The 12,143-nt window shown below is 40.7% G+C and overlaps 2 protein-coding genes across 5 annotated transcripts; one reads left to right on the forward strand and one right to left on the reverse strand.

Annotated features, from left to right (window-relative positions):
* Positions 1-1,894: 1,894 nt before the first annotated feature.
* Positions 1,895-7,412, reverse strand: actmap (actin maturation protease). The gene is made up of 7 exons (XM_030744405.1): positions 6,849-7,412; positions 6,586-6,754; positions 3,859-3,927; positions 3,536-3,660; positions 3,127-3,256; positions 2,953-3,023; positions 1,895-2,845 (listed from the first exon to the last, which is right to left on the reverse strand). Exons 2-7 carry the CDS (start codon positions 6,741-6,743, stop codon positions 2,511-2,513), a joined length of 888 nt encoding a protein of 295 aa, XP_030600265.1. The 5' UTR covers positions 6,744-6,754; positions 6,849-7,412; the 3' UTR covers positions 1,895-2,510.
* A 99-nt stretch (positions 7,413-7,511) lies between these two features.
* On the forward strand, positions 7,512-9,956 carry snrpa (small nuclear ribonucleoprotein polypeptide A). Of its 4 annotated transcripts, none has more exons than XM_030744406.1 (7): positions 7,512-7,574; positions 7,871-7,954; positions 8,046-8,218; positions 8,310-8,486; positions 8,929-9,093; positions 9,230-9,318; positions 9,405-9,956. In XM_030744406.1, the coding sequence occupies exons 2-7, from the start codon at positions 7,882-7,884 to the stop codon at positions 9,562-9,564; spliced, it is 837 nt and encodes a 278-aa protein (XP_030600266.1). In that variant the 5' UTR covers positions 7,512-7,574; positions 7,871-7,881; the 3' UTR covers positions 9,565-9,956. The 4 variants fall into 4 exon arrangements, with proteins under 4 accessions (XP_030600266.1, XP_030600268.1, XP_030600267.1 ...); XM_030744408.1 differs by having other exon boundaries at positions 7,516-7,574; positions 7,874-7,954; positions 9,405-9,564; XM_030744407.1 differs by having other exon boundaries at positions 7,519-7,574; positions 7,795-7,954; positions 9,405-9,564.
* Positions 9,957-12,143: the final 2,187 nt, after the last annotated feature.

Here is a 12,143-nt window from a genome sequence, read left to right on the forward strand (position 1 = left end):
TGTAAGGGAGCGCTGAATCAAGACAATCTAATATTTAATTATAGATTTCACACTACTGTAAGAATATTTCCTGTGCCAGTCAGCTGTGAGCTTTTATCACAAGTTTCTAAATAAAACAACATGAATAATTTTGTGTTGAACTGTCCCTGAAAAATGGTGATAGTATATTTCCTGGAAATCTTGTGTAAAAACAGGATGAGAAATTATTTTTTACATAGTAAATAACAGTCAGGTTTAAAAGTACATAGACAAGGACACCATCTTAATGAATGTGAGATTAAGAACTCAGTATGTGAATGAAGCTTTTATTTCAATTTAAGAATGAAAAGGGACCCACTGTGTTAATTTCTGATTCCAAAATTTTAATCTGCCAGAGTAACTTTGCATGACTTGGAGATCATACTGCTGAGGAGCACAGGAACAGCTCGTGATTTATATCATGTCAAACATGCTGGAGGCAGCGTTATGTATGGGCTTGCATGGATGCCAGGGGAACTGGATCACTAGTGTTTATTGATCGTGTGATTGCTGATAGACGCAGCTTCACAGTGCGAATGGATGATGACCCAAAGCAAACTGCGAAAGCAATCCAAGAGCCTCTTACGGGTAAGAAATGGAAGGTTTATAAATGGATGAGTTAGTCACCATAATTCAACTAAGCCAGATTTTCCCTTAGCAAAGGCAAAAACTGAAGGAAGAAAAGTCTACAGACAAGCAGCTGCAGTAAAAGGCCTGGAATGCAAGCAAGGGAGGAAATACAGCATTTCATAATATCTGTAGGTTCCAGGTGGTCACTGGCTGCAAAAGATTTTCATCCAAGCACAAAGAAAAACTTGATTTTAAAATTATATTAGTCTAATTATCTTTGAGCCAGTGGAAGCAAAGGGGGGGCCATGTTTTTTGTTAAAATCTTCACATTTAACCATTTACTGCACACTTTTTAAAAGCAGATCAAAATGACTCCCCATTTTTATTGGGTCATTTTATTAATAACATTTTTTTAACATCCCCTAACCTGCCTTTAACAGTGTATCACTGCAACAATGTTTCAAAATCATACAAAAAACCATGAATTTACAGACTCATTAGACAAAACTCAGGCAGCATTGCATAATCATAAAATTTTTGTGAAAAATGCCAACTAATCATTAAATAAAAAGAGAAAAGAACCAATTTAACCATACTTACGATGTTGGATTCAAGCATCAGTTTGTTTCATTTAATGTGCTGCCATATCGTCCCATCTTGTCACACACCAGTGTGAGGTGTGGGTCTAAAACCATCATGTATCTTGGAGTGCCTGAAGCATTTGAGTTGAAGGTAACTGAACTTCTTTGGTTCTTGAGCTCTTTTCACCTTTCATCTGAAAGGCTTCTTCAGTTCTAAAGGCTGATGGGAGTCACAATAAAGTATTTAACCTCTAGTGGGGTTTTCACCTTAGAGGCAGTCCTGAGAGTTGTTGGCCCACTCAGTCATCATGTGAGTCGCTGGATTCACATGAGCCGAGGTCTGAATTCTTTGTGAGACATTTCCTTCAACTCAGCTGCTTAAAACTACCATGACCTGGATGACCTTCACAACTACTTCTGAATGATTTTAAAATAAGTTTTCAGTGCCAGCAGAAACACAGCAAGAAGCACCACAGCTCAATGTCTGCTTTCATTTGAATCACATCCAGGCCAACTATCAAAACATCTGTCACAGAAACTTTGTTGGATTTAATGGTGTATAAAAGTGTTCAGTGGCAGCCAGAGAAGAAATGTGTAAAACCTATTTTTTTCTTCTTCTGCTATAAGCTTGTTCTGCATCCCACTGTTTTCACTGTCAGAAGGGATTTCCCCAGTATGCCCATCCAAAATGTGTTTAAAGAATAAAAGAAGAAACAAGAAACAGATTTCAAACCAATATTGCAAATATATGTGATAAACACAATGACAGCAAACACACAAAGGAAAACTTCTCTGCACCTCCGCTCTCATGTATTTATTTACAGTTCATATAATTTTAAATAAGATTTCTAAAGCAGCTAATCTTGCATTCTTCTCACACCCTGTGCTCATGTGTCAGAAATGCTCGACAGTGACTCCCACACATTACTGGACTGTTCTTTGAGAGGTTTTTGACCATTCTGGTTTGTTGCAATCAGAGCCAATGCTGAGGTTATGCTTCAAATGTATCCTTAGTGTTTAGCACGCATTTCACTGGCAAAATTTACAAAAACTGCTTTCCTGCCCAAATACTTATGGAGCTGATACATTCTAAAAAATACAGTTATCCCCATTATGCTGGCATGATGTTTGTTTTCACAATCATTTCCAATGCAAAGGACTAAAACTACTGATATTACAAAAATAGCTACCCAAACATAGCTGAATATACGGGTGTGATTTCTCCCTGATGATTCTTACTTTAAAGCCCATTTGGATTAATTAAATGTGTGGGTGCCTCACTGACATCAGATCAACTCTACATTGCATGATGTTCCTCAACAGTTGGGTCCTGCTGACTTGTTACTCCATCTGTGTCCTTGTGTGGAGCAGCACCGCCTTTCCAGCCAGCCCGGCTTCCACATCTCCTTCAGGAACCACATACTGTGTGCCATCACCAGCTCTCTGAGGGTCCATCATCCTCAGCTGCTCATTGCTCATTGCTACGGTGTCCAAACTCCACAGCTGGTAGCGCAGGCTTTTACCCTGCTTAGCGAGGATGTAAACATTTTTGAGTGCCATGCTGCCTACAGGACAAGGTGAGCAGCTGTTGGTGGCGAGGCAGAGCCATGGCAGAGAGGGATCAGGCTGAGCATGCTCTTCACTCACACTCCCCTGTTCCAAACCGAGTAGAACACCTGGAATGATCAGTTATTGTGGGCTTTGATTAATCAAACCAGGCTCATTTAAGGGAATACATACATCATAATCCCTGCCTTAGGTTAGGTGTACTATCCATTCTTACCTGAAGCGACTGCCCAGTGGGCCCTGTGGCCGCTACGCTGACATGGCTCATGATTGTAATCCTCGTCATACCTGTAAAACCTGTCAAGGAATTTTGCACTTCTCTTTTATCACAAATCTAAATCTGCCACTTTCCTTTCAGAGCGCCCCTCCCCACGGGTTGGTCCAAGGATACGGGATGAGAACAGGCTGTCTCCCCCACAGGTGTGAGATGATGGCTGCAGCATTATTACCACTGAGACCCCCAGAGAGCAGCTCAGCCTTACAGCCACACACCTCTTCTGCCAGCAGGGCCATGCTGTCAGCTGACAAAATAAAAAGCTTAATGACAACATAAAGAAACCAAAAGCCACCAGCTTGAAATTTTACATGCTTGTGAAACATAAATTTTTAATCACCGATAAAATTTATGTCAGCGGCAAACTGTGTTATAAAAGGTCCATATGTTTAATTACAGCCCGCATCTGTTTCTTGGGAGCCATATTTAGACTTTGGTGCTAGAAGAAAACTTTTATTTCCCCCCATATAGAAACAGACCTGACACAATTTACACAATTTTGTTTTTGTTTTCTCTTTTTTTGCACCTGAAAACATTTCACCCTGAGCCGTGTATCCCCTGCTCAGTGCCGTCTGAACCACCATCTCCATCTCGATACTCAGCCGTGGCTGCCGAAGGTGAGCAGCCATCCACAAAGCCACCAGACCACACCTACAAGGTTACCATAAATAAAAACACTTCCTGTCACACCAAATGACTCATGCATAAAGGCATTCAGGCCACGCTACTAACACATACCTGTGTATAATTGTTGTGGAAACCGGCATGCTATGCAACACATTTTGTAGCCAAAGATAGATCGAGAAGTTAACTGACAGATTTTAGCGACACTGCAGTTGAATGACTTACTGGGGACCATCTTGGATGAGTGAAGGCACGTATGTGTTCGCCAGAACCCACTGCAGGTCCTTTCTAAAACTGAAGAACAAATAGCATTGCATAAAAGGCACACAACACGGCTGTCAGTGTTCAGATATCCAGTGATAACAGTTTATTTTGATGCACTTGTACAAATACAGAAATGTGTTCACAAGCTCTGTTAAACTTTTACACCAAATATAAGTGTCACAATCTTGTTTCTGTTCTGCCAGGAACCAACTCTGAGCATCAATATCATGGGACATGTCATACTATTAACTGCAAACTGCAACAATTTAAAGCTACGGCATGCAAAGAGTCTCCTTTTAACAAACATTTTCACACCAGGCTCATCCTCGATCCATAACTCCTTCTAGTCATGATTCCTGATTTTCTAAAATAGTCATTTTATGCCAGTTGGATCATGATTGTATTAGCTGCCTTGGTTTGAGGATCCTCAATGTTATAGTAAATACCCATGTTTTCCTGCATTATAAAAAGCTTCTTTGACAGGATAATGTTGGGGTCCGGGCTCTGGGGAGGCCAATCCATGACTGATAGTATTCCACTGTGTTTTTCTATCTAGGTATGGTTTTACTACATTGGCAGTGTGTTTGGGATCACTGTCATGCTGAAAAATTAAGCTGTTGCCAATCAGATGCTTTCCAGGTGTTATTGTACGGTGGATCAAAATCTGATGGTACATTTCTGTCATCATTCCATCAATTTTGACAAGATCTCCAACACCACTGGCTGAAATCCAGCTCCAAACCCTGACAGAGCCTCCCCAGTGTTTTACAGGTGTCTGTAGACAGTCACTGTTGGACCTCTCTCCTGACCTCCATACTGCTGATAATTTGAACCAAAAATGTAAAAGTGGGATTCATCACTCCATCAGACCTGTTCACTGATTTGCAGTTCAGTTCTTGTGTAATTTGGCATACCTCAGCCTTTTTCTCCTGGTTTCTTAAGAATGGCTTCTTGACAGCCATTAAGACTATTTCTGATGAGACTGCAACTGAAGGCCCAGATGCATCTCTTGGTCCTGTGGCAGGTCTTTACTGGAGTTTTTCCTATTGCTTATGGACATGACTTTTAGATACTGTTGATCTGCTGTAGAGTTTTTGTTTGTTTGTTTGTTTGTTTATAGGCTTGCCACATCTTTTGTCCTTCAATTGTATAGTTTCCTCAAAATTTTTAATGACACACTGGGCACTAATCCAAGATATGACAGGTTTTTTTTTTTTTTGGGAATACCCATATTGGTGCAAAAATATCATTGCATGCCTGGAGACCTGTGCTGTCTTTTGACTTTGAAAGCCCTTCAGAAAACCTAGAGAACTCCTGCTCAAAACCACTTTGAAAAACTGCAAGAAAGTCTGGCTCCCTGGAAGCAAAATATACAGAAATAAGGGGTGGCTCAAGACTTTTGCACAGTACTGTATATATTCAGTTTTGCTGACCCAGTGTCTGAGACATCTTGACTGGACTCTTTGTTCTACGGATAAGAACCAAAATACAATATGATATTATCACAACACCCACAACAACATTATCATGATGCAACATTGTAGCAATACTCACTACAAGGTAACAAAATCATCTTAACAACCCCCCCCCCCGAGTTTCATTTTCTTCATGAAGAGTCACAAAGAACCGACTGTTAAATTCATTGGTTCAGGCATCTGACTCGGATACCTCCTGGACTGTTTTGGGCAGATCCAGGGAACGTTGGAGAGATTATGTATCAGTTGGCTTGAGAACGCCTCTATGTCCTCCCAGAAGAGTTGGAGGAAGAGCTCTGCTGCCCCAACCACTCAGATATGCGGCAGAAAATAGACAGGTATAGTTCTGTCAATATTTTATCTCACCCCTCACTGGTTCTGGATTATATAACTGTATATGAGGAGATGTATCATGGGTCATTTGTTAAGCTTGTTACTTTGCATTCTGGTTTGTATATTGGTCATTAATCTTTGATTCTTTGTTTAGCCTAGCCTCCCGAGTGTCTTCTTGTATCTTGTGGTTAAGTCGTCATTTCTGTGTTAGGTGTCTTCCTGTTATGTTCTTTCCTGTCTCCTATTATGCCCTGCTTTTAGTTCTATTTCTTGTGTTTGTGATTAATTCAGCTGTGTCTAGTTCCCCAGGTGTTTCCACTTTGGTGTGCATTTATTGCCTCACTTTCCGTTTGCTCCCTGTTGTGTCATATTGACTCCCCACCTGTTTCTCTGTGATGCCTGGATTTTGTTGCTGTACCTTGGACACTGTTTTGCCTCGGGTTTGGATTTATGGTTGGACTTTTAACAGCTAAATAAACGGCTCACTTTTTGTTTTTGATCTCTGCCTTTGGGTCCTCAGTCGACACATCCTGCCAAGATATTTCCAATACTCAATGACTCATGCGTGTGAGTGGGTTGTATACAGTATCCTAAACAGTAAAACATCTTAATTAATGGACTACCCATTACTGTTTCCTTAAGCTCTAAAAGACTTCCTCAAATTGATTGTGTACATCCAGCAGTTAGTGTGTGTGTGTATGTGTATATATATATATATATATATGTGTATATATATATATATATATATATATATATATATGTGTGTATATATATATATATGTGTGTATATATATATATATATATATATATATATATATATATATATATATATAATTACATAATTTTTTTTAAGAGCTGGTTTTCTTGTGATAAACCTTACCTGCTCTCCCTCTGACTGATCAGAAAGCAAGCCTCTGTGTGATCTCCCTCTACAGCACTCCTACTACTGGCTATAGTCTGATACAGCTTCTTCTTGGGTGCTGAGGCTGGAGGTGGAGGAGGAGCAGGAGGAGGTGGCAGGGAGCATTCCACTGACATCTTCTCCTCTCCTGAGGAACAAGACAGAAATAGGAATTAGTGAGTAGAAAGGGGCGAGCTACAGCAGGCCAACATAAACACTGTAATTAGAAAACCTGCACCTACCTGCCCACCTCCGCCTCTCTCTTCCAACTTCTCACAACTTAGCTAATAACTAAAGCTGTCCACATACGGGGTCCAGTAAGTGAAATTATTCGATGTTGAAAGCTATTTTTGGGGAGAAACCGATGTGCAAAAATGATCTAAAAGCCAGACGCATGTGGTCTTTCACACACTTATCCTACAACAACTGTCCGGAGCAGCAAAGCCAGCTAACACCAGGACCGTGCCCATATTTGGAAGCAGACTCGCGCTGCTTCTTCTTCGTGTATATTTTCGGGTCACACGCCAGCTGTAAAGAAACGTACCGCCCTCCAGTGTATCTAAATCGTCTCGGTACTGACTGCACAATTAAATCATAAAATGCATATGTGTAACTGTTATTTGCATATGAGGCAAAAATAAATAAATGCGTCGCTAAACTAACCCGGACAAGAAAAGATGTTACACCACATTCGGCACCCTGAGATTAATTTTCTCAGGATATCTGCCCCTGTGACATCTTTTTAAACAGAACTGTGGTTCCATCTGAATACTGTAGTGCCACAATGTCTGGCAACAGCCACATGAGATTATTAAAAAAAAATAAAAATAAGAAAAAAAAAGACCCGCGCTCATAAAATAAAATGGGACACGGATGTGGGTTCAACACCGGAAGCTATGCTTGCGTTGTTAACGCGATAAACGAGAACGGGATTTCTGACGACCGGGGTTTTCATTCATCGGGTTCCTGTAAGTACGTTGAGCTAAACTCTTAAATCGTTTATTTTATTGCACAGAAAAACTTCTTCACCTCATTCGTGTACGTAAGTAGTTCATTTGGCTTTTGTAGTGACGATTACAGGTATCTGGGTAAATAATATATGAATGTGAGACGTTAAACGATGTGCTAATTTGTAGTCGATAGCTTGAAGGCTAACGCTTACCCCCACGCTTGGTGATTGTTTGCTAGCGGTCGCTAGCAGGTAATCCAACCTGTGCCCCAGACGGTCTCTAAAAGGAGTAAATTGTCTTCAAACACTCATCAGCAGATTAAAGGATGGCTACTGCGGAGGTCCGGCTCAACCACACCATCTACATCAACAACCTGAATGAGAAAATCAAGAAAGATGGTGAGGCTTGGACTTTGAATTCTGCTTAAAAAAAAATGCACGCACAACCAAACTAATGTTCTGCACCCCCCCCCCCTCCCTTTCACTGCAGAGTTGAAAAAGTCGCTGTACGCCATCTTCTCGCAGTTCGGACAGATTTTGGACATCCTGGTGGCTCGGAACATAAAGATGAAGGGTCAGGCCTTTGTTATCTTCAAAGAGATTAACAGCGCCTCCAATGCGCTGAGATCCATGCAGGGGTTCCCCTTCTACGACAAACCAATGGTAGGATAACTAAACACTGAATACTGAACTGAACTGCTGCTTCTTAGCAAACTGTATGTGCCACATGTGGTCTGTCTGTTTCGTCCTGCAGCGTATCCAGTATGCAAAGACAGACTCTGACATCATAGCTAAAATGAAAGGGACTTACGTTGAGCGTGACCGCAAAAAAGAGAAGAAGAAGACCAAAGGACCTGATGCCACTGGACCTAAGAAGGGTGTAGCAGGAGGTGCTGCACCCATGGTCGCTGGTGTGCCTGCTGCCATGCCTGTAAGTGGGGGACTTTTTTGGGCAATCATCATGTTTTCACAAGGGGCTCTAAACAGAGGTGTGGGGAGAGAAGCAAAGTATCTAAAAACTGATGTTTTTCACAAGTTTGTCAGAAAATATTTAACTTTATTTTATGACTAAAACATGTTTCCAGTTAGAGAAGAAACACTTTAAGACTGATAAAAGTTAATAAGGAAACTAAAACAAAGGGAAAAGGTCTCTGCTGTTGGTTCCCGTCTATCCTTCTATCTCCATGCAGATAGAACAGATAACATAGAGCATATTATTGTAAACTGACACTTTTCCCCATTTACAAATATAAATGGCAGCACACATAATAAAAAAAAAAAATTACCTTAGAAGAGGCAAATGGACAAACTAGTTGGTGGGCGAAATGTTACAAGGTTTTCAATTCACATACTCTGGACTTTCCACTCTTTAGGGAATGCCTCCAATGAGCCAGGCACCCCGCATGATGCACATGCCAGGCCAGCCGCCTTACATGCCCCCTCCAGGCATGATGCCACCTCCAGGGATGGCGCCTGGCCAAATGCCCCCTGGTGCCATTCCTCCTGGTCAGATGATGCCTGGACAAATGCCCCAGCAGGTAGTGTTTTCTGACAGAACATGTAACTTCATTAAACGAAGTTTTTTTTTTTTGTTTGTTTGTTTGTTTGTTTGTTTTTTTTCTTTCTTTCTTTCCCCCTGGTTGTTTGATTGTGACCTCCACTTTGTACTCACAGGTTGCAGAAAATCCACCCAATCACATCCTCTTCCTCACCAACCTTCCAGAGGAGACCAATGAGCTCATGCTCTCCATGCTCTTCAACCAGTCAGTAGCAACCTATTCTCATCTAGTTGTGCACTCTTGTGTTTGTTAAAGGCTGAGCCTAACTGTGTTGGTGCATGGGTTTTTAGGTTCCCAGGGTTCAAGGAGGTGCGTTTGGTCCCGGGACGCCACGACATTGCATTTGTGGAGTTTGAGAACGAGGTGCAGGCCGGCGCTGCACGAGATGCACTACAAGGCTTCAAGATCACACAAACGAATGCAATGAAGATTTCATTCGCTAAGAAATGAGCTCTCAGGAACAGTCGTCTTCCTATGTAAAAGCAGGCCTTTGTTTTTAAAATTTGTACAGCAGTAAACTAGGCTATGACCGTACTCTTAGAAATTGACTTCCGGGGTTACACGTAAGTATGCACCAAGCTGCTGTTTTTTTAATTGTACCATATTGACAGAACTCTTTAAAATAATGGATTAAAAGTGTGAAGTTTTGTATCTTGTTGACATTAACGTTTTTGGCTTCACACCCAAATCCACAAGCAATGTGATTTATCTATTTTTTTTTTTTTCCTTCTTCTTTAACTGTTTGTCATAAAGCATTGCACCCAGAGTCTGGTTTACCAGACATTGTACCTGGAGCTTTTGTTTCTTTTTTTAAATAAAATGTTTGAGTTTTCTGTGCCTCATTTATGTTGCAGTATGAGTTTTGGGCCAGTAGGTGGTGTTAAAACGTTTTCCTTTGGACAACCTAGAAGCTGACATTTAATAGTCATATTTCCTGCATTTCTCTGTCTGGTTTAATCAGTTTTACTGTTCAAACATTTGCTGTGGAAGACTGTGTTTATGTAGGTGAGAGGATGTCATCTTTAAAGCACCTTTCCCCCACAGAAAATGTTGGGTGGGGGAGCCCAGCATCGAGAGACGCTCTACTTTCAGGATGCTGGTGCTGTGTGATGTACTTGGAAGCTTACCCGCATCTGCAGAAAATTAAATTCTTTGGAGTCTTTCATTAGTTATAAATTTATTACGGAGCATGGAAACGTTATGGGTCTCCATACAATTCATCCTATCCCTCGTGCTTGTAAAATTAATCCACTGGAATCTCATTTAGTTTGTGCTTTGAAGTAGAACGTAGATGTCTGAAGGGATTTTCTTTCCCTGCGTTTGACGTTTGTGGGCTGTTACATTGTTTAGTGGTTGGTTGGTCTTGCATGGTTGTAGCATTTCCTCATCTGCATCGCTTTTAAGCTGCAGTGCCCCCCCCCCCAAAAAAAAAACCTGGTCCAATACCCCCCACACTATTACACACCACTTAATGATTTAAGTTTCTACACTAAAAGATTTATTTATTTTTTTTCCTTCTTTCCAACTCTGCCTTTACGATCAAGTCTGCGTCACCAGTTCGCTGTTCGTGTTGAGGCTAGTGTTGAAACCAGGTAATGAAGCTGTTAATTGAGGACATGTGAATGTGTTTCTCAAACCACCCTAAAATTGTCCTTGTGTTCTAGCCGCTAGTACACACCTATCACAGGTATGAGGCCTTAGAAAAAAGAAAAAAAAAAACCTGCTGTATTTCAGAACAAAAATATAAGCATTTATTTTGGAGGGAACATTTTAAAATGAAACATATTTGGTTCTCTTAATACTTATGTTTAGTTTTCTGCTCTACTAACAAAGTTTGAAATATGTATTTTGTTCTTTTTTTCTTATTAGCTCTTTAACTTAGAAAATGCGCATTAGGTGATATATTAAAACAGGATGGCTGGTTGCTGAAACTGGGCCTTTTTATACCTGTGTAGATATTTCACTATGATTCAATTTATCATTATGGCTAGTTTACACAATTTCTGGTCAATTTAATGTCTTTTAATTTAAATGTGCTTTTCTTTCAGAAACAAAACATTTCTAGGTAGACCTGAAGGTTGAAGTTGTTAAATAGAGATAATTAAATGGACTCTATTCCTTTACTTTTATTAAATGCACCATGCTAGTACCTATGCATGTACACCATAAATTCAGTAAGGTGCTGGAAACATTCCTCAGAGATTTTGGTCCACGTTGATATGATAGCATCACACAGTTGCTACAGATTTGTCCACCACATCCAGAAATTGCTTATATTGATGAGTGCATATTCCCATATTAGATTAGTAGTCACATTTATGTGTAGTGAAATAGTAAGGGACTATTTCTGTAATGTAGTATAGTAAAAATATAACATTAAGTGTAATGCAAAAGTAATTTTGAATTATGGAACTGTCTCAGTAAATTCTTGTTCATTATTGTTCAGCCTTCACATGATATGTTTGCCGACGTGCCAACAAGAACCACGTCCTCCTCTCACAGACTAGATTCATGAACGTCAGACAGAGTGACGTGCGAATTAGGCCTGAATAGCTTAATTTTGACTCCCACTATCAACTGTGCCCAGTGCACACAGGGCCTCCCTGTTGTGGACTTAAACTGTGCCCTGAGTAATTGTCAGCTCAACAGTGTGCACAGAAATTCACATTCTTCTGCAGTTTCCCAAGCCTTTCCACACTCCCTTATTTTGCCTTGAGAAAGCACTGACCTTAGCCACCAGGGCGCCATGTGTGAGTGAGAGAGAGAGTGCATGTTTGTGTGTGTGTGTGTGGCATGATCTTGGCAACATGCCTTGTGCCTTCCCATTCACCAACACAGTAATCTTCCAGTTGCAGGGACTGAAAGGCAACTTATCCTTAGCCAGTGGGTTATCCCTAGAAGTTATGTCAGTAAGTGTCCTTTTCGTGCTGTGTAGGCAAACTTCCCAACCCCTCAGATACGTGGGCTACTTTCAGTTAAAGAGGGGCATCCCAGAGTTTCCAAAATTACACTTTTACTCAAAGCATCAA

This window comes from Archocentrus centrarchus, chromosome 13 (assembly GCF_007364275.1).
Source record: "Archocentrus centrarchus isolate MPI-CPG fArcCen1 chromosome 13, fArcCen1, whole genome shotgun sequence".
Taxonomy (NCBI): Eukaryota; Metazoa; Chordata; class Actinopteri; order Cichliformes; family Cichlidae; genus Archocentrus; species Archocentrus centrarchus.

Bases quoted from the DNA above. Each gene is read 5' to 3' on its own strand.
- actmap (XM_030744405.1), bottom strand. From the start codon at position 6,743: ATGTCAGTGGAATGCTCCCTGCCACCTCCTCCTGCTCCTCCTCCACCT. The intron at 3,661-3,858 runs GTAAGTCATTCA...GTAACCTTGTAG, and splicing joins CTCATCCAAGATGGTCCCCA to GTGTGGTCTGGTGGCTTTGT. The intron at 3,024-3,126 runs GTATCCTTGGAC...CAGGTTTTACAG, and splicing joins AGACAGCCTGTTCTCATCCC to GTATGACGAGGATTACAATC.
- snrpa (XM_030744406.1), top strand. From the start codon at position 7,882: ATGGCTACTGCGGAGGTCCGGCTCAACCACACCATCTACATCAACAAC. The intron at 9,094-9,229 runs GTAGTGTTTTCT...TTGTACTCACAG, and splicing joins CTGGACAAATGCCCCAGCAG to GTTGCAGAAAATCCACCCAA. The intron at 9,319-9,404 runs GTCAGTAGCAAC...ATGGGTTTTTAG, and splicing joins CTCTCCATGCTCTTCAACCA to GTTCCCAGGGTTCAAGGAGG.